General features: G+C 54.1%; 11 protein-coding genes across 11 annotated transcripts; 5 read left to right on the forward strand and 6 right to left on the reverse strand.

Annotated features, from left to right (window-relative positions):
• Positions 1-680: 680 nt before the first annotated feature.
• On the reverse strand, positions 681-3,027 carry BGZ61DRAFT_470969 (uncharacterized protein; the record flags this gene model as incomplete). Its single annotated transcript, XM_046248155.1, has 6 exons — positions 681-1,225; positions 1,315-1,572; positions 1,621-1,855; positions 1,903-2,289; positions 2,344-2,682; positions 2,992-3,027. The coding sequence occupies 6 exons, from the start codon at positions 3,025-3,027 to the stop codon at positions 681-683; spliced, it is 1,800 nt and encodes a 599-aa protein (XP_046112338.1).
• Positions 3,028-4,549: 1,522 nt separating this feature from the next.
• BGZ61DRAFT_525656 (terpenoid cyclases/protein prenyltransferase alpha-alpha toroid) lies at positions 4,550-5,581 on the reverse strand (the record flags this gene model as incomplete). Its single annotated transcript, XM_046252809.1, has 2 exons — positions 4,550-5,166; positions 5,218-5,581. The coding sequence occupies 2 exons, from the start codon at positions 5,579-5,581 to the stop codon at positions 4,550-4,552; spliced, it is 981 nt and encodes a 326-aa protein (XP_046112339.1).
• Positions 5,582-6,122: 541 nt separating this feature from the next.
• On the forward strand, positions 6,123-7,728 carry BGZ61DRAFT_438551 (Alpha/Beta hydrolase protein). The gene has a single exon (XM_046244251.1). It carries the CDS (start codon positions 6,356-6,358, stop codon positions 7,304-7,306), a length of 951 nt encoding a protein of 316 aa, XP_046112340.1. The 5' UTR covers positions 6,123-6,355; the 3' UTR covers positions 7,307-7,728.
• A 1,395-nt stretch (positions 7,729-9,123) lies between these two features.
• Positions 9,124-9,641, forward strand: BGZ61DRAFT_438554 (uncharacterized protein). Its single transcript, XM_046244252.1, has 2 exons — positions 9,124-9,324; positions 9,428-9,641. The coding sequence occupies exons 1-2, from the start codon at positions 9,158-9,160 to the stop codon at positions 9,492-9,494; spliced, it is 234 nt and encodes a 77-aa protein (XP_046112341.1). The 5' UTR covers positions 9,124-9,157; the 3' UTR covers positions 9,495-9,641.
• Positions 9,642-10,326: 685 nt separating this feature from the next.
• On the forward strand, positions 10,327-12,957 carry BGZ61DRAFT_338380 (uncharacterized protein; the record flags this gene model as incomplete). The annotated part of the gene is made up of 4 exons (XM_046239125.1): positions 10,327-10,942; positions 11,071-11,904; positions 11,954-12,573; positions 12,796-12,957. 4 exons carry the CDS (start codon positions 10,327-10,329, stop codon positions 12,955-12,957), a joined length of 2,232 nt encoding a protein of 743 aa, XP_046112342.1.
• Positions 12,958-13,822: 865 nt separating this feature from the next.
• On the reverse strand, positions 13,823-14,419 carry BGZ61DRAFT_525659 (ribosomal biogenesis regulatory protein; the record flags this gene model as incomplete). Its single annotated transcript, XM_046252810.1, has 1 exon — positions 13,823-14,419. One exon carries the CDS (start codon positions 14,417-14,419, stop codon positions 13,823-13,825), a length of 597 nt encoding a protein of 198 aa, XP_046112343.1.
• A 461-nt stretch (positions 14,420-14,880) lies between these two features.
• BGZ61DRAFT_470974 (mitochondrial ribosomal death-associated protein 3-domain-containing protein) lies at positions 14,881-16,311 on the forward strand (the record flags this gene model as incomplete). Its single annotated transcript, XM_046248156.1, has 2 exons — positions 14,881-15,481; positions 15,533-16,311. The coding sequence occupies 2 exons, from the start codon at positions 14,881-14,883 to the stop codon at positions 16,309-16,311; spliced, it is 1,380 nt and encodes a 459-aa protein (XP_046112344.1).
• Positions 16,312-16,623: 312 nt separating this feature from the next.
• On the reverse strand, positions 16,624-19,286 carry BGZ61DRAFT_525661 (MCM2/3/5 family-domain-containing protein; the record flags this gene model as incomplete). The annotated part of the gene is made up of 5 exons (XM_046252811.1): positions 16,624-16,704; positions 16,761-18,681; positions 18,732-18,862; positions 18,916-19,175; positions 19,238-19,286. The coding sequence occupies 5 exons, from the start codon at positions 19,284-19,286 to the stop codon at positions 16,624-16,626; spliced, it is 2,442 nt and encodes an 813-aa protein (XP_046112345.1).
• Positions 19,287-19,769: 483 nt separating this feature from the next.
• Positions 19,770-23,484, forward strand: BGZ61DRAFT_470976 (P-loop containing nucleoside triphosphate hydrolase protein; the record flags this gene model as incomplete). The annotated part of the gene is made up of 2 exons (XM_046248157.1): positions 19,770-19,886; positions 19,954-23,484. The coding sequence occupies 2 exons, from the start codon at positions 19,770-19,772 to the stop codon at positions 23,482-23,484; spliced, it is 3,648 nt and encodes a 1,215-aa protein (XP_046112346.1).
• A 2-nt stretch (positions 23,485-23,486) lies between these two features.
• On the reverse strand, positions 23,487-24,341 carry BGZ61DRAFT_438559 (uncharacterized protein). The gene has a single exon (XM_046244253.1). It carries the CDS (start codon positions 24,300-24,302, stop codon positions 23,637-23,639), a length of 666 nt encoding a protein of 221 aa, XP_046112347.1. The 5' UTR covers positions 24,303-24,341; the 3' UTR covers positions 23,487-23,636.
• Positions 24,342-25,260: 919 nt separating this feature from the next.
• BGZ61DRAFT_525664 (uncharacterized protein) lies at positions 25,261-27,282 on the reverse strand (the record flags this gene model as incomplete). Its single annotated transcript, XM_046252812.1, has 2 exons — positions 25,261-26,864; positions 26,919-27,282. The coding sequence occupies 2 exons, from the start codon at positions 27,280-27,282 to the stop codon at positions 25,261-25,263; spliced, it is 1,968 nt and encodes a 655-aa protein (XP_046112348.1).
• Positions 27,283-27,410: the final 128 nt, after the last annotated feature.

Raw genomic sequence — 27,410 nt, forward strand, 5'->3', positions numbered from 1 at the left:
CCTCCAAAACACCCAAAACTACTCCGTACTGCCATGGTTCCCACTTCAAGGCCAATCCTTCGATATCTATGTTGCGTTACTCCGTCAACAAGCCCGCCCATAAACCGCCCCAAGCTCAAATCCCAGGAAACACTGTCTGTCATGTACTTTCTGCTGTATTGTAAAACCAGAGAGACTCCGTTGAGGCGATTATCTTGCGTCTGTCTGAAATTGGTAACCACTTGTAGTTGGACCCGGTCAGGAAATCTAGGTTGGGGCTGGCGAGAATAAATTGAAATTGTTAGGTTCTGTGCATGTTGCTGTCCAGGTGTCAGTAAAGTCCACAAACACGAAACAGAAGTAGTGACCTGTATAGATAACAAAAATTAGTTAGGGCAGCCTCGATCAAAGCCCCATCATTTCTCTTGGGCGTTGTGTATTCGATCTTCGATATTAACTTCCCAGCGACAAGAGCATCTTGCCGTGGCCATATGAAATTTTCAGAATAGGTTGGGTCTGTTGGTCGACATTGGACCAAACCCAAGGCCTTGCGCAAGTGAGATCGTTAGCTTGCCGATGATCCTAAAGGATGTGATGCCATACCTCTTTGAAGCTGGTAAGTGCCTCAGTGCAGAACAAAATCGAGGAATAATTGACCTTGTTGATGAGAAGGTAATGCTTTACCAAATGCTCTTTGGTCCTCAGATGCGCAGGTCTTCCGGGTTCAGATTGATCTGGATGCCAATTTCGCTGCTTGGGGCTTGTAACCCCCATGCTCCTTGCAAGGTCATGTCTTTTCCATCGCAAAAGTCGCCGCTACCCAAAGCCTCACAAGGTTGTGTTTCAGACTTGGGGTTACCGCCATTGGACGATGTAAGAGTGATGTCACGAGCAATGTGCAGATGCTCTGTTGGTCGATTAATTGGTGTAAATGCGAGAGAACGGAGGGACTGGTTCGCCCCTGCTTGGGTGTAGGGGCTGAGAAACAACCGGTCGTGGGAAAGAAGGGGGTTTGTACCAGAAACATTGAGAAAGTGGCTTCCACTAGTTCTATGCACCGAGCCCCCGGCACTTGAATGAGGGTAGTCCTCTTGTTTGGCTTGGAGGGGACCATTAGATGATAATCCGAAAGGTTCTTGATTGAACCCGTTGAATTGGGAGGACGTAGTAAAGGGAAGTCTCGATGAGGCATTATAGATGGTAGCATCTTTCATGGCATATGATGCCTCGATGTGGTTGAAGGTGCCTTTTTCGCCATCAGTATTTGCTCGTTAGAAAATTCCTTTCAGTCTGTTGCAATATTCAGAATCGGGGGCTAGACTTTATCACGCTTACCCAAGTATGGTTGGGCATGTACTCGTCCACGAGACACATCCCTTGCGCCAAACATTCTCGAAGACAAATCTCGAGAAGATGGAGTCGGAGACACGAGGTTCGATTGGGAAATGGGATTCAGTGGGGGCATCCCAAGTCGGTCATGTAGGTCAAATCTGTTCAACGAGAGATCAGCGTGGGTTTGACCACATCGACGTGAATAGCCATACCCTTGGTCATTTTGAGGGGGATTTCCAAATCGGCGACTGTCAAAAGAGTCTGGATACGGGTGTTAACGATATCCATCAGCTTTGTGAGACCACCTACTCGAACTTCCATCGTCATCGCGGAACACATCGTGGTTGAGCCTCGCAGGGGCAGGTGGAAGTGAAATTGACGGGCTTTCTTGACGAGTTATCTTCAGCTTTCCTCCAGTTTTCTTTGCGGCTTGTGTTTTGTTGCCACGCGTGCTGGGCCTACGCTGCCTTGGGATGTTTGAGGAGATCTCGGCGAGCGGTTCCGGTTTTCTGCGCTTCGCTCTTGGAGCTTTGCGTGGCGGCGTCTAATGGCCTTAGCTTGTGTCAACCAACTTCGTTGAATAACACTTACAGATTCTTCCTGGCCAGGGACGGGAGATGAGCTATCGTCGTAGACTCCTTTCACCCTTTCAACCTCGAACTCGGCACTCATGACAACTTGATTGGGCGCGATGCCTTCGGAAGTTCTCCTCATTTTCTCAATGACTGATTTGGGCTTCCTTTGATTGCGGGTACGCTTCATCTCTTCGTTCGCAAGATCCATTTTACCCATGCCAGGCCAAATCTGCCCCTTGAGAGACATCATGTCAGCACCCATCGGGTATTCTTCTGGCTCTTCTGCTTCATTGTCGGAATTCAACGGGTCAGGGTAGATTGGAAAATCGGGTCCCTGGTCTTCCTCTTCAATCTTGACGGCTGTGTTACTACTGAGGCTTCGCTTAGGTTGTCTCTTGACCTGCTAGCCCAAGTGTCAGCATTGTCTTGGGGCCCCCGTGGTGTGGCAAACACTCACCTTTGCTGGAGGTACTGAAGCAAGAACTCGATTTCTCCTTGTTCGCGCTGCTTCTTTAACCTGCTTTGCTTTCATCCTCTCCACAAGCAGTGTTTCAATGCCGTTCTGTGAGTACCATACTTCATATTGCCGAAGAGCAACAGAAGCGGCAATGTCTTGATGCGCTTTGAGTTTCGTCTGAGTTTCGTGGTGAAGATGGCCTTTGGACGCAATGTGGGTGAGCAAATGCGACACATCGGAGAAGCGAGGGGCGTCGGGGCAAACAGTGCAAAGGAGTGGGATTTGTTTGTGAGCAGAGTTGGCTGCACCGGTACCCGCCGTAACTCCAGAGGCCATCTTCTGCACATACCACTGTTAGCAACTTCGGTTGGGATCACAGAAATCGGTCTTGTGTGAGTGCAGTCTAAGGCAGAGTCGGCGGGACGAGACAAGTTCGTACAAAGATTCACAACTGCGCGATTTCAACCGGAAGCTGCCAAGCAGGGAAGGGTCATCAAAAAACGAAGGGTTTGGGTCGAAACTTGGATACCAAAGACAGGAGTAGCCAGTTGTGTTCAATGGTCAATAGGACAGAAGAAGGGACGCAAGGTTTCAGGGGTGAGGTGGATGTGGGCTCCTCCAAGATGATGTTAGATCAGCACGACTTACAGGAGCACGCTCAGCTGGCTTCCTTCCACGGACCATGCTGTGCCTCAAGGCAACAGCAACTGACCTTTGATGGCAGCCTTCAATGGCAGAAGCCTTGCCGTACGCTAGTTTGGCTGTTGAAGTGCTCTCGTCGGGTGGTGGTTGACTTGAGGAGATGGAGGAGTTCAAAAGCCGTGCCGTTGGAGAAGGCTGTCCCGGGCGTTCTGCACCAGGCCGTCTGCTAAGGAAGGTAGGATGCGGGTAGCAACCGATTGTCACTTGCCGTCTTATTCTGAAGACTCTCAAGTCGCTGCTTCCAAGCCAGTCATTCTGGTCTTACGGTCACGGTCTCAAATTGTTCGTGAACAGCACGGCGTGTTGCAGAGTTCCACGTTGGCTTGGATCGAAGTTGTAACCCATCGAGTCAATCAAGGGTTCAGATACCGAGCATCGAATTCGAAGGATTTTGGGGATACGGCAGGTATGGTAGATGAGGATTGGCAATGTGGTCAGCAAGAAGGCCCTAAAGCGACAAGCAATCAGTTCAATGAGCTCTCGGTACCCGCTCCGCCGCCTTCCATCTACCTCTGTTCCAGGTTCTGGATTTAGTACTGTTTGCGTCAAGTCAAACACACAGGAGTTGCAAATCGAGGAAGTGACCGAGGCAGAGAGGGCCTCTTGCCCAGATGAAGGCTGCGGGTAGATGCGACCTGGGGGGAAGGAAGGTGGCCAATCGATGATTTCGATGGTAGGTGGTACGTAGGTAGGTTTGTGAAAAGAAGAATTTCAGGTCAGCGGTTAAGAGGAGGAGAGGGGCTCTGTCCATCTGGCAAGTGCGGCCAGGTCTGGCGGTTCTGGCAGGTGGCAACACCGGGCAGCTGGTCAGCATCCGAAAGGGGGCTAGGAGAGGAACAACCGCAGTCCAGCTATCTAGGTTAACCCATGGGGTTTATCTTATATGGACTTGGTTGACTTTTAGCAATGAAGTGTTAGCTTTAGGGTTGTAGTGTTTTGTTATTCAGGCGATTGGCCGTGGCCGTGGAGCGGTTTACCATGCAAAACCATACGACAGCAGGACGAGTGTCGCTCACACGCCGGACACTCGAGGTGGGTTTTGGGATAGACGGGCACTAGAATACCCGCTCCAAACAACTTCAATGAGGAACATAATTCAGTTTTGGTTGATACGATGGTGAGGACAAATAGTATAATATACGGACATCATCATCGTAGTGTCGACAGCTTGTGACTTCACCCATGCGACCCAGCGTCCAACGGCACTATCCTCACTGCCGGCTGCAGGATAACCCATCGTAGATAATGTCTCCAGCGACTCGCCCTTCGCGTTCAAATTGCGAATGAGTATGGCGTCTGAAGGGCTTCACATGACGGGTTCGCGGAGAATTGGCGATGCTCTTAGGAAAGAAACAAGTTCTCTTCCTGTATTACGGACACCTGGTGTAATTGAAGTAGTAGGGGCTTCCACAGCGAGGGTGTCTGGTGAACGGCAGGGGTATGACTGTTTTGAAGCAAGGCACGGCTTGACAGCGTCCAACGTCCAACCGGTCAGCAATTTGGCTCAGCCAAGAATCTTCTTCATTACTGTCTTTGGCATGCAATACACCGGGTCTACCATCTCCAGGCCAGGGTAGCCCAGGAGACTCAGCCCGGTAATACCAAACAGGGTGTGCCAAACATCAACCATATCGCCGGGACGGTCGGAAATGCCTCCCTTTTCGACATCTTGGCATCTCAAGATAAAGGCAATCAAAGCATCTCGGTCAATCCAGTGGGTGCGATCGATCATCTCGAGACTGCTCAACACCCACCAGCTGTAGCAAACGTCTTCTTTTTTCTCAGGTCGGCCATTAAGACCACCGCAAGGAACTTGTCTCTCGCTCAACCATCGGCCTAGCTTCTCCCTGTCGACCAAGTCCAGGCGCCCAACGATCGACAATGCGCCAACGCAGGTGAAGATTTGTCCTGAGTGAGACTCCGCGCCAGGCCCAACCCCATAGCCACCATCGAAATTGGCACAGACGGCAATATGAGCCACTGCTTTGTCAACTTTGACCAAAGACAGAAGGCCCATGAGGGACAAGGCGTTGAAGGCACCGTATAGGAACCGGGTGTCTTCCTCGCCCCACTCGTCTCCAGCAAATGTGCCCGTCTCTTGGTTCTGCAAGTCTGCGATGACTGTGTTTTTTTAGTGGGTGCAGAAAAGGCACTGGATGCGATGATACCTACACTTGCCGACCTGTTTCTTCCCCTTGCCCTTGACTTCCAGCTGGTCGAAGGCATCCGTCATGGCCAGAATCTGCACAGCACTGACAGTGGAGAGCATGTGGGCATCATGGCCGGGCGCCGCACCAAATCCGCCGTTCTCATGTTGGCACGAGAGCACGAAGTCAATGACGTCCTGTCGTGGGAGGGCATCGGGACGACCCAGCAGATGGAGTGCAGTCAAGCCCCAGTACAACCCGCTCAGCCGGAGGTGCTCCGTCAGCCAGTAGTCCAGCTCATCCTTCCTCGTATCCAAGCTCTGGATATACCTGACGTGAGCTTCGGTGGCAAGCTTCAGGTCTCCGGGCGTTTCTTTGGCCTGTGCCATATTGTTGTGATAGTGCGAGCTTGGTGAAAGGCGGCTTGTCTCGGTTGACTTGTCGTGAGAGATTATGTCCAATGTGGTCAGGTTACGTAAGCCGCTCGCCGCGATGCCACCATTTCGAGTCACTCAAGGCAACAAGATGTTGTAAACTTGGCAAAAGTGGAACGATCCAGGACAGAGCTTATGTTTTACCGTGTATCATTGTTCAACACTCCCCTAGGTCTTGAGCTCTCAGATCCGCGAAGACCTTTTCGAATCGAAGGATATTCGCCTAGTCTCGCGCCATGCAACTACCCTAGAGCATATTGCTGAGATGTCGATCTCGGCAGCTCACATAATGTAGCCGTTTCTCTATCCGTGAGTGATCGCTACGGTCTCCTTATGATTTGCTTGTGTCTCTTGTTAAACACTGTCCCATCAGGTTTCTTGGTGGCTTGTACTCCAACGGTTGAAGCTGAGTCGCTCAATTGAGCATCCCCGCATCAGATAAGTATGTGAGTTGAGTGGAGAGCTCCTAAACCGCCCCAATCCCACAGGATTGTGCGTGACGTCAGCCTTCTCATACATCACCACACCATTCTTGATCATTAGCCCTCAACTCGGTGCTAAGTTCTTCTCAGAGGTTAGGACGAACTCCAGAGCTGCACACAGCTTAAGGAGACGCTACGATCCGAAGTTCACGACGTGCGGCCATCAAGAACTCCATTTCGCTCAACGCCGATCCCACCCAAACCTTGGCAATACGGACCATACAACGGCGGAAAGTGAGAACAAAAGATGGACAAAATGCACCACGATAACTTCACTACCAATGACGGATGCAAGATCGCCTTCCAGTCATCACTATCCCTCAATGGCCTCGCCGGGGACTCTTCCCACTTGACATGTGTGTTGCTCATGCATGGTTTCAGTGGTTCGAGCGACTACTTCACTCGCAACTATGGTACTCTAAGGGAGTCTGTTTGGGTTGTTGCGCCCGATATGCGTGGCCATGGGAGATCAGACCGTACTCGTGGAGGATATCATGTTGGGCGTCTGGCATCTGATCTCGCAGCTCTGGTGCAGCACATCCGGAAGAAAGCACATGGAGTACAAATTGTACCTGTCGGCTGCTCCATTGGAGCCGCAGTTCTTTGGACGTACATTGAGCTGTTTGGGTGTAGTGACTTTGCAGGTCTTGTGTTCGTGGACCAGGCGCCACTGCAAGATCGTTCGTCCTTTGACGGCTGGGATCATTCTCTGGCACACACCGGCTGCTATAACGAAGCCACAATGCTGGAGGCGCAGCGAAGCTGGATTGAGGACTCGGACGCGGCGCATTTGGATCTTGTCAAGGGCTGTCTTGGGTATCGGCATGCACCCGAAGCGGTTGACGGGGTAAGTGCCGAGCAGGTGGCCAAGGACGAGATATTCTTCAAGGAAATTAGTGCCTTATGCGATCAGACATGGTTAGCGCGTCTATTGGCGGACCACACGAGATATGACCATCGCGAAGCCATTGAGATGATTACAGTGCCGACGCTGGTCATGGCCGGGCGACGATCGGGTTGTTTCCCGCTGGAGGGAATGCTGGAGACAGTCCGACGCGTGGAGAAGACAACCCCTGGCCTGGCAAGGTCGTCCGTCTTCGAGTCTGGACACTGGCTTTTTTACGAGGAACCGGAACGATTCAACAGAGAAATCATTGAGTTTACGAATGGGTGCAAGGGATCAAGGGGATCTGGTTAGCCGTGGTAGGGGTGGTGGTTTGTGATGGACGTGCAAAGAGCCTTCCAAGCCGCCCAGTGTAATTTAGCCCGACATCTCGAAATAGCACTTCGCTTTAAAGGTACCACTTAATTCAGTGCTTTTTGCCGGTTCCGAAGCTCTAGCCTCTGGTTATATTATGCAAACTGTGATTTGCAACGCAGGTGGCCCGTGGTACAAACTCATAGTACTTGTTGATATCCATGCCACCAAGGGTTCCAGGGTCGAGCTGACGATCAACGAGACAGGCATGAGACACAGCATAAACATGACATGACCCAAAAAAATACAAAAAGAAGCAACATACAACACTCGGCATTCGCTGGTCGTCACCGACCCAACTACTACTCAAGCGCTCCTCAGCTTGACTCTGGGAGAGCAGACGGGATCCCGTATTCTCTAAGGGCTATGGTCGTATGTACTGTGAACTGGTGGTGGAGGGGTCTTTGACGGTACCAGGACATGGGACCGACATGTTAGGCACAAAGACAAAGCAGTTGAATGGATGTGAAGGGAGAGAGAGATGCGATGAATTAAATTATATTGCAAGGTTGGACGAATTGGCAGGGAAACCCCGATTCCTCGGGCGCCATCCCGGCGATGGTCAGCCAGATGCGGAGCTACCCTGGCGCCCTGGCGCACAGTTCGTCACCCGGTGCAACTTTTTGGGGAACATGGCGCTTTCTATGCGGCAACGATAGGGGACAACTACGTACCTAGGTAGTAAGAGCAAGGTTGCGCAAGATTAAGGCGGCCTCAGCGCCAGCTGTCGTAATTACTCTGTATGTACGTACGTACATTGGGAGGGCGCAGCCTGTCCAATCTGGCAACTGATGATACGAAGGACTCTGAAGCTTCATGTCCAAACATCCCTGGAAGAACCATGGCCGGCCCACTTGGTTTCCCTCCCGAAAGGGCCGGCGGGTCTCTTTCGGGGCCAGTGGTGCCGGGGGTTAGAGGGCAGAGTTCGTGCCTTTGATTGCGTGTGAGATGCAAGTCACGGATAGTTTGCTGGGACAAAGACACACAACTCACGAGCTTGGTACCGCAAACGGACACAAACGAGGCTGGACTCGATTCAGGGGATCGATATCACAACGCCACCTGCTCGCGCCATTCCCGAAGCACAAAGTCTGGCGGCACGCACGAGCAGGACGACGCAGCGGCGGTAGCATCTGGAGAGGCTCGAGAGGCTCGAGAGCTCGGAAGACTGGGAAGACAGGGCTCGCTTTCCAGAGGCAACGCCACGATAAGCCACTTGCTCAGGCACTGATGTCTCCGGTCGCCTGTGAGCCAGTCGAGGGGCAGCCAGGACCGCCAAGGCCAGCGGATTGGGCTTAGCAGCGGGGGCTCAGTGGGCGCGGGGCGCTGGGAATCAGAGGACCTCACTAGGATCTAGACTGCGATAGGCCCGCGATGGCGCAGGGCAGCACAGGGTAGGTACGCAGGGTACGCAGGGCATAGCGCACGGCACCAGCTGTGACAGTGGCAGGAGGCCGGTTTGAGGATGGGATGGCGAACCCCTGAATCGTAGCCCGATTTGCTGCCCCGATTGCGCGTGGTGCAGTCGGAAGAGCTGCCAGACCAGACCAGACCATGCCAGACCATGCCGGGCCCATGTGCTGTGCAGAACGTGACTGGAGTAACGCTGGCGATGCACTTCTGCGCCGTTACGTACTAGCTGTGTGCGACAGCGGGTTTCAGGAGGCTGCTGGGCTCTTGGGCTGCCAACACACCTGTTTATGGACACCTCAGACGCAGACTCAGACGAGACGTGGACGTAGACGCACTCTCATACACACGCACCTGCCACTCTGGTTGGCCCCTTGTTCCATGTCTCACTGTCTCTCTGCCCTTGCTTGTCTGTTCCGCCAGTCTGTTCCGTCAGTCTGTTTTGTCTCCATACCTACAATCCCCATCCCATTTCGTATGATGATCGCATCCCAGATCCCACCACGTCCCACTCTCCCACGTTCCACGGTCCACGTTCCAGGTCCCACGTACGCTCTGATTCTCCTCTGATTCTCCTTGGCCAGCTTCGTTCGACTGCGGGTTCCGTCGTCAATGCTCTGCCCTGTCGTTTGTTTAACTGATACCTGACAGCTTCCTTGCTCGCCGAGCCATTGAGACCCCCTTCTCGGTAACACAAGCACGGACAGGACCCAGTTGATTGGAACTCCTCTGCTCGGGGCCACCGAACTGTGCATTTTGCGTCCCGGGGGGGTGGGCTCTGTCGCTGACTTCCGTCTGATGCTTGGACAGCTACTGGACCGTTGACTGGACCGTTGACTGGACCGTTGACTGGACCGTTGACTGGCTGCTCCGAGAGTCCGAATACAGAGAGTCCGAATACACTGAGCCCCCCAGTACCAAGAGGCACGGCACAGCGTGTTGCTGAAAGCCCAGTGACGCCCGACGCAACACAACGCAGCGTAGCATAGCGCAGCCTCGCTCCCTACTAGACTCCTTCCTCTGTCAACACACACGCGCCCTCCATCTCACCTCTCACCCTTCTCGCCCGATTCTCTCTCTCTCCCTTCTACACTTTCTGCTCTCTGCTCGCTGCGCTCGGCACCTGTCCCATCTCCCGTCCCCTCACGTCATCCACCTTTCTCACCCACCATCCCCCATGCTGCCTGCGCGTGGGTGCCGCCGCCGACGCTGCCCCTGACGGAGCCCGAACCATCACCCAATCGCCCAGTCGCCCGCCCAGTCGCCCAATCGCCAAATTCTTGCCCTGTCCTGTCCTATCCTGCCTTGCCTTCTTTCGTCCTCGTCGCATTCTGCCTGTTTTGCGCTGCCCGAAACCCGCAATTCCATAACCGCCCTGTCCCTCCTGCTCCGCTCCGCCCACGCCCACACACGCCCAGGCCAACGCCTACGTCTACGCCTACTGCGTACGGTACTTCGTGCGTAGTACGAAGTACACCTGCGCCCACACTGCTTCTGTGGCAGAGCTCGACGCGAAGCAGGCCTGCGACGTCAGCAGCCAGGGCTCCAAAATGGGACGCAGGGCGGCACCACAGCCGCTGGCCCTCAAGTCTGATTCCGCCCTGCGCAGTGACGGCCGTGACGACCGTGACGACCTGCCCACTGCTGAAACAACGACGACAACCACAACGATATCCACCACCACAACATCCCCAGGCGTCTCGCCCGGCCACTCCAGATCGCCCCGGTCTCCCCGCTCGCCTTTCCACAGCCGATTCTCCTCGTTGAGGTCCCAAGCCAGCAGACAAAAGGCTTCCCCTGTCGCAGCAGTCACACCAGCGACCGTCGCCGCTGCGCGAGACCAGCCCAGCCCCCACGAGCCCGTTGACCACACCCCCGACGAGGATTCACCCTCACTCTATTCTTCCATCTCGTCCGCGTTGGAACCGTCGCAGCCCGCCACGGGCCCACCACCCGCCACTACCACCGTTGCCTCCCCCTCGACACCCTCGTCCCAAGCCGAGGCCAGGAAAGGAACAAAGAACGGCTTCTTTCATTTCAGCAAACCCTCCAAGTCATTTGGCCCTTCCCAGCCACATGTGCAACACCACCACCGGAAGGACACCGAATCGCGAAACCAAATGATGTCTAGAGGCACCGACGGGCGTAGCCGGCCGAAACATGGAGGTATGTAAATATGGTCCAAACTTTGAGGGTCGATCCCAAGTGACTTTCATACGCCTGCGCCTGCGCGACCCTTGATTCCCCATCCGTCCCTGTTCTCTGGACGCTAACCTTTTTCCCCTTCACATCAGACCCCTCATACTCCGAACACTCTCTCCATAAACCCACTTCCGCCGACCCTCTGCGAAGCGATATCTCCGTCTCATCTGCTGGCGAGTACGACGCCGCTTCACCCCAGTCATCGAAGAAAGGCAGCAAGCCGAAGCCCTTCGGCCGCATCCATCGCACAAAATCCGACCGCGACAAAGAAGGGATCAAGCCTGGATTGAAGCCCATCCCTGTCCCCGCCCACACCCGCGCTCACACTCACGCTCACACTCACGCCCACGCCCAAACCCACGGCTACAATAACGAACCCGAAGTTTACCTCAACTCCATCCCTCTAAGGACCGCACCTGTCGGTCCGGATCGATCCTTCAGAGACATGATGAGCTCCGCCGTGCGGAACCGATCTGAAGATCGCGCCCCCGCCCGAGATTCGTCTGCGACCAGAGAGCATCACCGAGAGAATCAATCCAGAACCCAACCATCGTCTCTGAGGGAGAATGGAGGCTCCAACTTCCTGAGTGGGCTTAGAAGTTCATCTACCCGCGCGGCCGACATTTTCAGCAAGGGTTTCTTTGGAAAGAGCGGGCGTAGTGGAGGCGCGTCGGAGAGGGAGTCTGGAATCGACGACGAGCATTATCAGCTCAAGGTGATCAACCTGCCCCTGGTCGAGCAGGCTCGTTTGACGAGAATCTCTACGCGACTTGAAGACTCGAGAGACAAGACGGAATTCTGGATGCCCGCATTCCCCTGGCGGGCTATTGACTACTTGAACTATAAGGGGTGTGAGGTGGAGGGCCTTTATCGTGTCCCGGGAAGCGGCCCGCAGATCAAGAAATGGCAGAGGAAGTTTGACGAGCGTGAGTTGAGGCCCTGCCAGATTGTGGCATTTGAGCTAACCAAGAACAGAATACGATGTCAACCTATTCGAAGAGCACGAACTCTACGATATCAACATCATCGGCTCCATGCTCAAGGCGTGGCTGAGGGAGTTACCCGACGAGCTGTTCCCCAAAGCGGCACAAGACCGCATAGCGCGAGAATGCGCAGGCGCTGAGGAGGTCCCCGACCTGCTCATCGAAGAGCTCTCGAACCTCTCCCCCTTCAACTACTATCTTCTATTCGCCATAACCTGCCACCTTAGTCTTCTCCTTGCACACTCGGACAAGAACAAGATGGATTTTAGGAACCTCTGCATCTGCTTCCAGCCATGTATGAAGATTGATGCTTTCTGCTTCAAGTTCCTTGTGTGCGACTGGCGGGACTGCTGGAAAGGGTGCAAGAATGAGGGCAGGTACATCGAGGAGGAATATACTCTCTTCGACCAACCCCCACCGCGAGGTCTGGCCGAGCCGCAGATGCCCAAGGCTCAGGAATCCGACAACGAACGCCAGCAGCTCTCTTCATCCGACAGCAGCAAGAGATCTGGCCTCGGCCCCGCAGATCACAAGGCTCCCCCTCGGAATAAGACCGCCCCTCGACATAAGGCTCCTGCTGATCACAAGGCTCCCACCGATTACAAGGCTCCCGTTGATTACAAGACTCCGGCCAGTCGCGGGGCTTCCCCTGATCACAAGGCCCCCGCCAATCACAAGGCTCCCACTGATCAGAAAACTCCTGCTGATCTCAGAAGTCCTACAGACATCAGAGGTCCTACAGATCTCGGAGGCCCTACAGAGATGAAAAATCCTGCAGATATTAAAGGTTATGCAGACCATAGAGCCACCGCAGACCATAAAGCAAGACTCAAGAAGAAGAACCTTCAATTGTCCCCATCCAACGGCAGCGTGGCTTCCAATAACCCATCCCTCCCTAATACCTTGACCCTCAACAACGACCTTGAGCCGGGTAGGAGATCGGGGGATATTAGGCCACTCTCGCCTATAAAGCCGCTCTCGCCTCTTGGATTCTAAACGATATCTCTCGACTAGCTGAACCTCCAGAGCTTATATATCCCCCTTTCCGCAAACATACATACGGCTTGCGGAGCTCGTGTATACATGATTTCAGCATTAGCCGACTTACGATACCATGCCGTTTATGACCATTTATCATTCAACTCTTCGATCCTCTTACCTCGCTTCGGACACTGGCCTTGCTCCGCGATACACTGGATACGACTTTAGGGAAGAACGAAAGCTAACTCGCCGCTTCCGGAGCAAATGGAACAACTTTTGTTTGCTGTTTGGAATTCCCATCGCCGCAATATAGGATGAGGACGTTGGGGAGTACTTTTCTCGTTTTTAGAGATCATTTGAACTCTTGCACAACCGTCAGCGTTGTCACACTGGCGGTCTCCTTTTTCCTTTCTTATCAAGCATTTCCGATTCAATTTTTGTTTTTCTGGGAGGAAGCCCTTTCATATTAGAGGGATGCAGAGACGGAGAAGGACGAGGAGTAGGGGGAGTTGCTTAAGGTGGAGAAAAACGGGGTGGGAGGATGGAGGCTTGCATTTTGTTATTCATGTTTGGTACCCCATTCATTTTTCATGCGCGGGTTCGGGAGGACTACTGTGTACAACAACCAGGAGCATGTACAGAGGATTTAATCTAGGAGTTGGAAGTCATTGGAGAAATTGCGAGAGATAGCACGCAACAAAAGGGCGTGGTGGATTCTTCTCATTCCAAGTTGCACGTCTGAACCTCGCCCATATCCTCCATACGTAGCTTTTGATGCCGATTCGGTAACGCCTAACCCTGAACGCCGCAGTCATGCCCTACTGTGAAATCTCTCATACCCGGGCCTTTGAAGCACATCCCTTCTCCGTCTTGCCATGTTTTAAGCCTTCTTACCGGTCTTGGCGACGGCGATTCTCTCATTCTTCCTCATCTTGCGCTCGTTGCGCTTGACTCTCTCTTTGCGCTCCCTTCGACCGTCTCCCCTGATGGTGGTGCCTTCCTTGCGCTTCCTCTCGGCCTCCATGTCAACCTCGACGACCCAGTCGTTCTCGCCCTTCTTGTTCATGGCCTGGTAGCCCCACTTGCGCTTCCACTCGCCGCTCTCCTCATCGTAGACGAGGTTCTTGCGCTGCTCGCGCGTCTTGGCCTTGATGCCCTTCTTGGCGGCAAAGCGCTCCCACTTGGTCGGGGGTTTGGGCTGGGGCACAGGCTTCTCGCGGGGGAGGCGGGTGCTGGGCTGGGGCAGCGAGAGGAGGACGCCGTCGGTGGTGGAGGTGAGTGGGCAGGTGGTGAGGAGCTGGTTGATGAGGGACTGGGCGCCGTCGCGGGCGAGCTCGGCGAGGGACTGTTCAAGCGCTGCGTGGTCCAGCTCGACAGGGTTGGGGTCCTCGGCCATGAGGTGGCCGAGATCGAAGGTGTAGGGCGTCGGCTTCTCGACTGCGACGGGCAGCTTCGGTTTTGAGATTGGGAGCGCCATCGTGTGAGTAGGCGTAGGGTTGTGTATGTGCAAAACTGGCGCTGCTTCGGTTCGGGGCGGGAGGCTATGAACGATTGACCAGATTGCCGACAATTTCCTTGGCGTAGAGGTTGATTGCAAAATCCAACCTTTGCTTCTTCGCGGGTCTGCCTCTTGGAACTTTTTTCGGCAGCCTCTTTTTTTTGGTCGATAAGAGATGCTTGGCGGCCGGATCAGTGGGCGGCGGTTTTTCCGGAGCCGCCAGGACCACCGGCCAATCAGAGCGCCCCAAGAGCCACCCCTCTCAGCGTTGGGGGCGTGTCGTTAATCCTCGAGATTTTCGTCCCATCGAACGGCAAAGCTCTAGACGGCAGCGACGACAGCGTGCACAACCGGCCCAATTGGCGCCAATGCGACGGTAGACGACCGACTGCTCCATCCAACACCCGAGGGCCCTCCTCTCGCCATCTCGAACCGGCATCATGGCCTCCGCCAACTCGCTGCGGTGCCTCGTGGGGCCGGCCATGGCGCCGCGACTCCAGCCCATGATGCTCGCCGCCGCCTCATTCTCGACCAGCGCCGTCCTTGCGGCTGCGGCACCGCCCGCCATCAAGAGCCGAAGAGACCTCCCCGCGAAGCAGAAGAAGACGTACAAGAAGCGGGCCAACGTCACCCCTGTGCGGAAACCGAACCCCGGCGAGCGCAAGGCCTTCCGAAAACGCATCCAGCTCAGCAACAACAGTGCCCTACCCGTCGAGGGGCTTGGTGCTCTCGAGGCCGGAAACATGGCACTGGACGAGAACGCTGGAAAAGTCTTTTCTATCCCCGACCATGTGGTCGACCAGCTCCGTGCCCTCGAGGCCTTCAAGACGACGCAGTCGTGGAACCTGTTCCGCCGGCCGCACGTGCTGCTGCGGAAGGAAACCGTGGAGCTGATGAAGAAGCTGGAGGGCTCGGTTGAGAAGAAGGAAGCCCTAAAGTGTGTCTTGACCGGCAGCAAGCTCTCCGGAAAGAGCATGACCATGCTTCAAGCCATGGCCTATGCCCTTCTCAACAACTGGGTCGTGTTCCATGTCCCGGAAGGTACGAGAGCACCCAAAACCACCTACGTCCCCTATACTAACTCTTAACCAGGTCAGGACCTCACCAACGGAAATACCGAGTACTCTCCCATTCCTGATACCGAGCCCATGCAGTTCGCTCAGCCCGTGTACTGCTTGAAAATGATCCAGAACCTCTACCGGGCCAACAGAGCAGTTCTTGAGAAGTTGCAGCTCCAGAAGGACTGGTCACGCTTCACTAACCTGAAGCAAGGCGCCACCCTCGCCGACCTGGCTCTCAGCGCCAAAGAAGCCGAGTACGCCTGGCCCACGCTCCTCGCTCTGTGGACGGAGCTCACCCTTCCTGGCCGACCCCCCATCCTCTTCGCCCTGGATGGACTCGCCCACATCAACAAGATCAGCGAATACCGCGATCCTTCATTCAACGAAGTGCACGCTCACGAGCTCTCCCTCGTGCGCACCTTCGTCGATGCCCTCTCGGGCAAGACTCCCCTGCCCAACGGTGGCGCCATCATCGGCGTCACCTCCGAGAACAACTCCCACCACCACCCCTCGCAGGAACTCGTTCTCTCTCAGCTCGAGGCCGGTCAGGCTGGCCAGAGGGTCCCTAGGCCTAACCCATACGAGCGCAAATATGACGAGCGGGTGTACGAGGCACTCAAGAACAGCTGGGTCCTCCGCGTCGACGGCGTCTCCAAGGATGAGGCGAGGTCCCTCATGGAGTACTGGGGTGCCAGCGGACTGGTCCGTAATGTGCTCAACTCGCGAACCGTCTCCGAGAAGTGGACCGTGGGTGGCCATGGTATTGTGGGTGAGATGGAACGGGCGACACTCTTGCAGATGAGAATGTAAATGTATTATAGAACTGTACTATATCGGTGTCTGTAGAACCAAATGACGTACCAGCTCCCTCCACTCTCTGTTAGCATATGTCATTCGAAATGTGCTCGACCAGTCAACTGTCACCCTTGCTTTTTGCGCCTTCATTGCTCATTGCACTAAAGTCTCGAGAGAATACATATGAGCTACTGAACGGAATTGCATTGCTTCATAACTACTAAATTGCCAACGGAATCTACCGGGCAACCAATCCCTCATCTACCCTGAAATGCCGTAACGCCAACCAGTTGCATCAGATATCTCACCCCATTACACGCTTGCCTCCTAAAAGTCTATATCTTCTTCCATCTCATTGTCAGCAGTGACAAATATCAGCCTCGCGCCATTACCAGTCGTTTGCCAGACCTGTGGTGCACTGTTAGTCTCATTGCATATATAGCGTGACAGGGGTAGAAACTTACGTCGAGAGTGGTGTACTCTTCCAGAGCATTCATCCATTGGTCCTCGGTGAAACCCTTGGCGATTACACGCTCCTTGACCTTCCTCAAGCTCAACTCAGCGCCAAGCTCGTCATCATCCTGAGCGTCGTCAGGACGGCAAGCACCTGAATCAGCCACGGCCTTGACCAGGTTGTAAATCCTGCTGCTGGCGTTCAGACCGCGCCGACCGCTACCAATATCGGTATTGAGACTGTCCTTGCTGGCCTCGACCAGGCGCAGGGCCTCGTCGACATCATCTTGGGACACCTGGTTGCTGAAGCGCAAACGAGCAAGGGCCTGCGCAAGACGGATGACACCAAGGAGAGTACGAGGAGTGGTGTGCGTGAACTGCTTGCCCTTCTTCTCGGCTCGTTGTTGTTGGTCTCGCATGCGAACGTACGTCTTGATCATGTACTCCGACACAGACTCAGGGACAACGGGACGGTATGTACGAGCTTGGGCGACGTATGAGCGCACCTCGTGAGGGGTAAAGACGATATTATCGGTGCCAATATCCGGGTGGCGGTTGTTCATGTGCACGAACGTAACGTGCTTGGCAAGTTGCTCATCCGTATCGCGAGTGGGGGTATCAAGAAGCAGGAACAGAATATCGAATCGAGACAAGAGCGCTGCAGGGAGGTTGATATTTTCAACAGGAGAGATGCGTGGGTTATATCTTCCATAGATAGGGTTAGCGGCGGCAAGGATGGATGTGCGGGCGTTGAGGGTAGTAGAAATTCCAGCCTTGGAGATTGAGATGGTCTGCTGTTCCATGACTTCGTGGATGGCAGTGCGATCGTTGTCGTCCATCTTGTCGAATTCATCAATGGCGCAGATTCCGTTGTCAGCAAGGACCAGGGCACCGCCCTCAAGGACCATTTCATCAGTGACGGGGTCGCGCATGACGGCAGCAGTCAGACCGACACCACTGCTTCCACGACCAGAGGTGTATACACCACGAGGGGCAACCTTGGATATATACTTGAGAAGCTGGGATTTGGCCACACCAGGGTCACCCATCAAGCAGATGTTGATGTCACCACGGATCTTCATACCGTCGCCCATCTCTTTGGTAACACCGCCGATGAGCAGCAGTAGAAGCGCTTTCTTGACATCAAGATGTCCGAAAATCTCAGGGGCGATCGACTTTGCAAGTAGCTCGTAGACCTGGCCACTTTGGCGGTACTTCTCAATTCGTCGAACCAGGGTAGGGTCGACAATCATCTCGCTGTAGGCCTTCTTGTGCTGAAGAATATGGTGAGCCTCGACGTAGGTGTCGGTTAACAAGCCAGCCTTCATGGCCTTGAAACCAGTGTATGGGGTGGGTAGGAAGATGCCTGAAATATCAACCACATCGCCGGGGTTGATTTGTCGGACCAGGGTGCCGTGGCATAGGACGGTAAGACTTCGAGGAATCTGGCCGATGGGCACTTGCTCTGCCATCTCCTGAACCTTGACCTCCTGGAACGGCAAGAACTTGGAGGCTCGGGAAGATGCGTTCAATTGACCATTGGCCTGGTTCTTCTTGCAGTCCTCTGATGGACACATCGTCATTGGGCTGTATTGTTTGTCGGAGATGGGCTGGAAGATTTCATAGCCACATCGATCGCAGGTGTATGCGCTGACCTGAACGATTGGCTTCACGTCGGAAACTCGGGTGGCAATTGCTCGGATGGTGATGAGGTGACCGAGGTGCTCTCCACGCACCTGCCGAACGGCCAGGGCCTTTGTGGGCTTGCTGGAAGTGCCTGACCGGGGCTTGAAGACGAGAGTGTATCGTCGAGTGAGCTCAGCTGGGAACTTATCATCCTCAATAGTCGGATCTCGTTCCGCAGCCTCTTGGAGCTCTCGGTTTCTGGCTTGGCGCCGTGCCATCAAAACATCGAGCACGTCGTCCTTGAAGCTTGATGGGGTCAGCGAAAATTGATATTAGGGGACCCAAAGAGTACTTACGTCACTTCTGTACTTGGTTGAGGCAACAACTCATCTACAGCTCTTGACACGATCTCGACGTAGTGTTTGGTGTTTAGCTCGATGCTGTCAACGAGTCTTAGGTGTTCCTCATCATCCATTTGGTTCTCCCACTGCAGTGCTGTTAGTGTCTATGTGAGATAACTTCAATTATTCAAGTATTTACCGTTACCAGGTCATCCAAGTCGATCGTTGCCTCGATAATTGTTCGGTCGGCAAGCTTTTGCAGCATTTCTTTGTACTTGTGCTGGGGCGGTCGTCTACGCTCCTTGTCGTTGCGACGGCGCCCCCCCGCCTGCTCGTCCTCGTCCATGAAGTCATACTCGTCGCTGAGTTCATCTTCGTCGATGGTGATGTTTCCAAGAGCGGTCGTGATGGTCTGCTCGGGCGACGTCTTGAAGTCCCTCAGGAAAACCTCGAACGCCTCTGTAGCTTGGTTAGCGCGCCGACAACGACGGAATTGGGCAGCTCGGGTCGAGAGGGCTCACTCTGTTGCTTTTCGTAGCTGACGGGGGCCTTGAATTCGCGCAGCGCCATGGTGAATGATGTGTTGCGGAACGCAAAGCCTGGGTGCGCTGTGTGAGTTGGTGAAGAGAGGGGCGGAAGAGATGCAGTTTACAGCGGTGGGGACGATGCGGCGCAAACAAGATGGTTGTGATGCACAAATTGGCGGGCTGGGGAAAGCGGCAGGGGGCGGGCACCTTCCGCCTGCGTTTCCAGAGGTACCGTTCCACCTGGACGAGACGCGTCGTTTCGCGTTTTCGCGTCGCACCGCCACATGCCCTTGCTTAATTGAATGCGCCACCTGTGGCGTCTGGCGCGGGGACGTCTGCCGAAGGTCAGAGCTGACGGGGAAGTCACCGACGGCACGTGTGAGCTACCTCGGCTTCGGGACGGGAACGGAGTCGCATCCAGCAGCCAGCTCGCGCCGCCCAAAAGAGCGACATCGCTCCCTTTCCCGCGACTTCCACGACTTCCGCGATAGTTTTGGTGCGCCCATGAGGTCTGAAGCGACGCATCATGGCTCCTAGAAAGAACCCTCAGTCCGTCTCTGCCGAGATCTCCCTCGCGCACCTCAAGAACTGCTTGGTCAACCTCCCCACCCCGTTGGTATCTCTGCTTGTCAACGTCAATACTGTAAGCAATTGCCCCTGCAATTCCATGCCTCTGGACCAGCCACTGATTTGCCGATCCTTTGGTACAGCCTGCCCAAAATGTCATTGTTGAGCTCAACTTCCGAGACACCTCGTCGACCGACAAGAGCTCCCAGCAGCGCTCCGTGTTTGTGGGATGGACGGGCATGCCAAGCAAGAGAAGGACGGGACCCCCAGTTGGGCGCGAGGGACTCAATGGCATGAGGGGTTCGTCGCGCGACCAAGAAGTCCAGTTGGTTGAGGTTGACTCGGTGCTGGCCAAGACTCTGGGACTCTCTGAGGGTCAGAAGGTCACGGCCACCATACACATTGACCCTCCGTTGGCGCATACGATCAATATCGAACCCCTCACCCCCGAGGACTGGGAGATTATCGAACTTCACGCGGCGTTCCTCGAATTCAACCTCCAGCTCCAGATCAGGGCTCTTCCGAATCCTGCCTACAAAACCAGCGATGGGACGACCGTCCCTGCCCATCCGCTTACCCTCCATCTATCACCGACCTCGACCGCAAATATCAAGGTTCTGTCATTGGATCCTGCGCCTCCCGTAGATTCACCCTTTGCCAAGATTTCGCCCGATGCAGAGGTCATCGTTGCGCCCAAGACGAGGCAAAAGAGCTCGCAAAATAGTGGTGATCATCGAAGCGTGGCCAGCACAACCAAGTCAAAGCGAAGTGGCGCCAGTACTGTACGTCGACGGAGCGCCCGGGAAGAACGAAAGCCCACAATGTTCCTTCGTGGCCTTGATAGGGTGACCTGTGGTGATTGGTTTGATGAAGAGCCGGTGGACCAGGACTTCAGTGTCTGGGTTGACCAAGATCTTCTATTTACCAATGCATTCAGAGGGGTCAACTACGTCGTTGTGGACGTGATGAAGCCGGCTAGTCTTCAACAACCACAACCGGAAGATGGAGCTGCCTCGGCTGCCACGAGCGCATCTTCAAAAGTAATCGCCCACCTTAAACCGTGGGCAGATCCCCCGAACAGTCAAACAGTTGCTCTGTCATCGCCTCTTTGCGCGACTCTAGGCTGTACGGGCATGGTTGGGGGTGTTGTCAAGCTTCAGGCTGCCCCGCAACAACTTCCTCGAGGAACCGTCCAAGGCGTCAAAATATTCCCTTTCGCAGCCGGCTCCAAGACTCAAGAAGGCCTTAATTTCGGTGGCGAAACCAAAGCCAAGAAGGAAGAGTCTGCCAAACATTTCCGTCAGATCTATGCATCCTCCAAGGGCTCTGACGGTCTACTACAGGGGCCTCTGACCGACGGTGGTGTGATTGGGCTCTACGATGGTCTCGATGCTCCCGCAGGATGGGAAGGAGGCATCGTTAAATTTACGTACAGCTCCGAATTCTCATCCCAGGAGCAGAAAAAGGATGCTGTTAATTGGATAATTGGTCTTGACTCCAAGTTGCCAATTGACTTTCAGCCTCCTACACCTCGGCCTTCGTGGTTATTCGAATCCGATTCGTTTGAGCGACAACCCTCTCATAACTCATTGCTGGTTGGAATTGATTCCCTCCTAGAGAATCTACAGTCCCAACTTGCCCACATGTCGTCAGTCCTACTGACCGGAGGCATGGGCTCTGGCAAGACATCTGTCGCGAAACATTTGGCACAAAAGTTACGAGAGGAAACCCTCTTTTATACTGTATACTATCCATGCCGGAAACTAGTCAATGACGAAACCAGGATCTCCACCATCAAGGAGACTCTCAACCGGCTGTTCATGTCCGCAAGCTGGGGAGCGAGGTTAAACGGCCGGGCTGTGGTTGTGCTTGACGATATGGACAAATTATGTCCGGTCGAAACGGAACTCCAAGTCGGAAATGATAATGGCCGAAGCCGTCAAATCAGTGAGATCATTGGCTCGGTTGTAAGGCAATACTGTACTCGAGACAGTGGTGTCGTGTTACTGGCAACGGCCGAGGGTAAAGATTCTCTCAATGGCGTGGTCGTTAGTGGCCACGTCGTTCGCGACATTGTCGAGCTAAAGGCTCCTGACAAGGAGGCCAGGCGCCGAGTTATGGAGTCTATTGTGAACCAGGATGCTTTGGCCCCTGAGGATGCTCCCTCGCAGTTCGGCGACCATAGTCGGCCGCAGACTGCTGATGGTAGCGTTGGGGATGAACATGGTGCTTGGATGGATGGGGCGAGTCACACAAGCCGAGAACAGCCAGCAACAAAGTCTGGCGGCTTCATTCTGGATCCGGATCTTGACTTCCTCGACATTGCTGGTTCAACGGACGGCTACATGCCGGGAGATTTGACGGTTTTCGTATCAAGAGCGCGCAACGAGGCTATCATCCGAGCCATTGCCGAGTCACCGAACTCTGATTCAGCCGCCATTCATCTTAGCCGAGCTGATTTCGACAAGGCTCTTAAGGGATTTACGCCAGCTTCGCTGAGGAACGTCACCCTGCAAAGCTCCTCGACCAGCTTCAAGTCCATTGGTGGTCTGCAAGAAACACGCCAGGTACTTCTGGAAACCTTGCAGTATCCAACCAAATATGCACCAATTTTTGCTCAATGCCCTCTCCGGTTACGGTCTGGTCTCCTTCTATATGGATTCCCAGGCTGCGGCAAGACTCTTCTCGCTAGCGCTGTGGCAGGTGAATGCGGTCTCAACTTCATAAGTGTCAAGGGCCCCGAAATCCTGAACAAGTACATTGGTGCCTCTGAGAAGAGCGTCCGTGACCTATTCGACAGGGCTCAGGCCGCGAGGCCTTGTGTGCTCTTCTTCGACGAGTTCGACTCTATCGCGCCTAAGCGAGGTCATGATTCTACCGGTGTGACGGATCGAGTCGTCAACCAACTTCTTACGCAGATGGATGGTGCTGAAGGATTGTCGGGGGTGTACGTCCTGGCGGCCACCTCCCGCCCTGATCTGATTGACCCTGCCTTGCTCCGCCCTGGTCGTCTGGATAAATCCTTGCTCTGTGACATGCCGAACGTGGAGGATCGAGTGGACATCATCAAGGCTTTGTTCCAGAAGGTCCGACTAGCTGACGAGTTGATTGAGTCTGAAGAGCCTTTGATGGATATCGCACGCCGGACGGAGGGCTTCTCTGGGGCAGATATTCAAGCCTTAGTGTCTAACGCACAACTGGAGGCGATTCATGATGTCTTGGACGGCGACAGCCCTTCAGCCAATGCTCGACGACCGAATGGCCATTCTGGGAAGCCGAACAGCACCCCAAGTTTCGTTCAGTTCCCTTATGGAGCCAACTCTCAGGTCTCCACTGGCGTAACGGCCAAGAGCAAGTCCGCCGCGGGCATCGAGAATGCTTCTATCCTTTCCAAGCTCGACGAGATCAAGATAGCCCGCAAGAGATCGAAGCAGGGGCCGGGAATTCCCGCCGCTGCTATCGCAGACAACAAGGCACAAGCCAGTGAGCAGAGGGAGGTAGTAATTGGGTGGGATCATCTGATCAAAGCGCTTGACAACACCAGGGCCAGTATCAGCACTGACGAGAAGGCGCGGCTGCAGAGGATCTACACCGAGTTTGTAGTGGGAAGAAGTGGGCAGATGAACGATGGCCAGGGCAGTATGGAGATTGGAGGGAGGAGTAGTTTGATGTAAGATATGGATCCTATGACGCGGATAGGTAAAAGCACCCGATAATCTACCAGCTGGTCTCAACAGTCCTCAATGAATTTTCTCTCGACGTTCCAACCGTGGTCGTGATCCAGGTGCCTCGCCGAGTTGGTCCTTTTCACCTCGTAACTCAATATTTAGTAAGAAGCGCCCTTGAGAATGGCTGACAACTCCTCCAGTACAGCTTCATGAACACCCTCTCTCGCCGCCAGCAACCCCCGGTTCTGACTCAGATCCCTCCCAGCGCCAAAATCAATCGGCCGTCCATCCAAATCAGTCACTTTGCCGCCTGCCTCGGTGAAGATGAGTTGCGCTCCCGCGTGATCCCAGACGTAAGTCTTCGTTTCCAGTTTCGCGGGGATACGCACGTGCAGGTCGCCGCTGCCAACGATCAGCGCTGCGTACCGTATATGCGAGGACCAGACGTCTGTGCTAGGAAACGGAGCGCCGAATTTGTCGGCGAGCTGGCGGATGAGGTCGTGGCGGGACGATTTGCTCTGGAGGCAGTCGATGATATGGACGTCTTTGAGGTTGGACGCGGCCTTTAGCGGCTCGATGGGGCGAGCAGATTCGAGTCCGCTGGCAGTCATCGAGCGGATTGACGAGCCTTGTCCTTTTACTGCCGACAGCATAATACCGAGACCTTCGGTGTCTACGCTCGTCTCCGTCACCTTGCCGTCTTGATGGCGCAGGTTGGGACATCCGAGCACGCCAAGCACCTCACGCCCGTCCTCGATCAGCGCAAGGGACACAGCATACTGTTCTCCTCGCAGAAATGTTGCAGTACCATCAATCGGGTCCATGACCCAGAAACGACCTGTCGGACCTCCCTGGCCGTGACCCCCGAGATCGATCAACTCCAGCATCTCCTCCACTGAGGCCGGAGTCGCCAGCACCTCACCGCTCTCTGGGTCCGCGAGGCTCGCCGAGGACACCAACTCCCAGACGCGATCTCTCAGTGATGCGTCACTTCGCAGCGCCTCTGAGGCCTCCTCTCCGAGGAAGGCATCGCCGGGGAAGACGTCGCGGAGAGTGCTAATGAGAAGAGCCTGGGCGGCGAAGTCGGCGACGGTGACAGGAGAGGCATCGGCCTTTGTCACTGCGCTGACGGTGGAGAGGACTTTCTTGGTGAGAATAGAAGCTCTCAGTACAGCTAATTCAGCCAGGTGCCGCTCGCGGGTGAATGGGGCGGTCATGGTGAGGTTGGCTTGGTGGAGTGGTGTGAGGATCAGCGAGATGCTGAGGTGGCAGCGGATGGCTTTTCGCCGATGGAGCGTTTGCACTGACGTAACTCAGCCGGTTTGTGTGCCCACGCGAGTGGGACGTTGCAGGGAACTTTTCGGTCTGCGCCGGGAAGAAGTTGTTGTTAATGACTCTATGCTGCGGCACATGTACGACGGAGCAACACGTTTGTTGTCAGTCCACGATTGGCGAAGTTGTTGGCGATGTTCAACTTGCGTCTCCACCCACTAGACGAACGGTGTCCGCAAATAAAAGAACAAATTAGCTCACCCAAGTATCCCAGCACAACTGAGATTCAAGGTCATAAATCTGGTATTGGTGTGATAAGACCTTGTTCTTCTGGTAGTCTTTACTCTCGTTGACTAAAAAAAAGGTGTATTGCTATTCGCACACAACTTACAAGTACAAGGCTCTTTAGCTAAACCCCAGAGCAAACTAATATACCTAATTATCGGAAGTCTTGGACTTTAGTCTTATATTTATTAGTAAATTCTCTAAAAATTAATGACAATGATATAATCACTTCTCGCCTTTGGTCCCAAAAGCCTCTAAATCGACCCGGAACATCTGCCCATCTAGCCTCAGCATCAATCCATCACATCCAGTACCGCATGCAACCTCATTGAGGCTGCTCAAGTCATAAATAGGCAAGTTCCCGCTAAGAGCTGCAGTAGTTTCCTCTGCGGAAAGTCTTTTTGCGATGAACCGTAGGTTCTTGGATGCACTGGTCGGTGGTTTTGTTGTGTATTCGATGTACAGGCTTACGGAGTCAGAAAGTCGGAAGTGGCCTACGTCGCCGCTCTTGACGTCCCGCCATTTTACTTTCTCCTGGACGGCGACAGACTCCTCTTCCTTTCCATGAACTGATGAGACGGCGGACACTGCCAAGCTACTAACCAAGTTCGCGGCAATGCTTTGAGCCTGGTCGGACGGCGGGTGAGAAAAAGTTTCTTGGTCATCCGCTTCCTGGGCACTTGAGCCGGTGGCGTTCTGCGGTTTTGCAATCAAGCCGTTGGCATAAGAATGCTCACGCTCGGGGACCACTGTATCATCGCTGTCGGAGACTTGCGACTCTTCTGGGTCGCCATTTTCCACTGTCAGAACTGTGGAACTCGTACCAATTGTTGATGGGGCTCTGCTTTCGGTAGGATCCTTCATCTCGGTGGCTTCGTTGTTAAGGACTTGGTTGATTCTACGAATAGCCAAGCGCTCCAAGTCCATGATAAAAGGCTGGTTCATGGCAAGTAGGCCATCCGAAGGCAGGCGCCAGCCGGGATAAAGTCTTCCGTGAGTGCCGGGGATGACATAGTCTGTTTGACGTGATATGAAATTATTGCAGAGATAGCAAGCCTCCTTATTCGCGGCGATTATTCTTGGAGGGGTTGAGCTTTGATGCCGTCGCAAATACCAAACTAGTTGGATTTCAGCATGTACTTTGGACCCTGCTTTGAGACGCTTCAGTGTATCAAGAAACGAAGTGGAAGTTTTCAGCTTCTTCGAGAGCAAAGATCCTAGGTTTTCCATGTTCCATTCCATCTCGTGGGTGGCCGTAATCCTCTGCAGGGTTTCCTTGAGCTCGGGGAAGTGGTTAGGGGTGCGTTCATACTGGGAGAATGAAATGGACCCTAGTGACACCGCCAGTGTTGAAGCCTGACGAACGGTTGATAAGTGTCTTGCAATTCCGAGCAGAGTTGAGGCTGATTTCCAATATGATGCAATCTTCCGGACCTTGTCGAACAAGGCCAGTGGGACAGTTAGGTCTGGAGATATTCTACCTAAGCCGCTTTGAATGATGCTTTCAATGTTCGGAATCTTGGAAATCTGATAAAAGTCGTACACGATAGCTTCAAGATCTTTGTCCGCCTCTGGTGAGGATTGGTCGATTTCGGGGACCCTTCCGCGATATAGACGTAATCGCTGAATCAGGCTCTGACTCAGAGTAGCGACCGTCTCGATATTATTATCTTTTGAGAGTGTTCTTAATCCTGCGACGAGATCTCCTAAAACGTTCTCAAGAGGCGGCTTTTGTCCAGCTTTGGTGAGCCTAGCACGGCTGAGAATCTTCCGGTGGCATGTGGAAACTATGGCGCCGAAAACGCGCTCGAGGTGGTACTGTCGGGGACCTGAAGACTATGTGAGCCAGGACCTCCCTCAGCTTAAAGCTTCGGATCACTTACCTGTTGAGACATTCCGCAGAAGAGAGAATATTTTATCAATCCCTGCTTTCACAGACTGCAAGTACGGCGATGGCGACGAGTCTTTGGCGTTGACTGCCAGCATGATAGTGAGGCCTGATGGGCATTCTTCAACACAAACGGCGGTGATCTTGCTAGGATCATCTCGAACGCTAGACAGAAATGCTAAAGTGGAAGTTAAAAGCCATTCGTCGCGAAAAGAGAGTGTACGAGCTGATCCAGTGTCTGGTTTGGGGTCCATCATGGGGTGTCGTTCTGGCGGAGCATGATTCCTAGTGAGATAGAACAAGAGTGCAATGTCTTCAGCTAATCGGTCCTGGAGGCGAGATGTTTCTGAGTCAGCCATGTCTCTGTTTCAATAGCAATACAGCCACATATGATGAGTGTCACTGGGTGAACATAGACTGTCGCCTCAAGCAAGACCTAGTGGGCAAAGATTAGGCTCCACGATGCGATCATTCTGGCCCCCGTCAC

Source organism: Ilyonectria robusta (genome assembly GCF_021365365.1).
Source record: "Ilyonectria robusta strain PMI_751 chromosome Unknown BGZ61scaffold_1, whole genome shotgun sequence".
Classification (NCBI taxonomy): Eukaryota; Fungi; Ascomycota; class Sordariomycetes; order Hypocreales; family Nectriaceae; genus Ilyonectria; species Ilyonectria robusta.

Bases quoted from the DNA above. Each gene is read 5' to 3' on its own strand.
- BGZ61DRAFT_438551 (XM_046244251.1), top strand. From the start codon at position 6,356: ATGGACAAAATGCACCACGATAACTTCACTACCAATGACGGATGCAAG.
- BGZ61DRAFT_438554 (XM_046244252.1), top strand. From the start codon at position 9,158: ATGTCTCACTGTCTCTCTGCCCTTGCTTGTCTGTTCCGCCAGTCTGTT. The intron at 9,325-9,427 runs GTACGCTCTGAT...GATACCTGACAG, and splicing joins GTCCACGTTCCAGGTCCCAC to CTTCCTTGCTCGCCGAGCCA.
- BGZ61DRAFT_438559 (XM_046244253.1), bottom strand. From the start codon at position 24,302: ATGGACCCGATTGATGGTACTGCAACATTTCTGCGAGGAGAACAGTAT.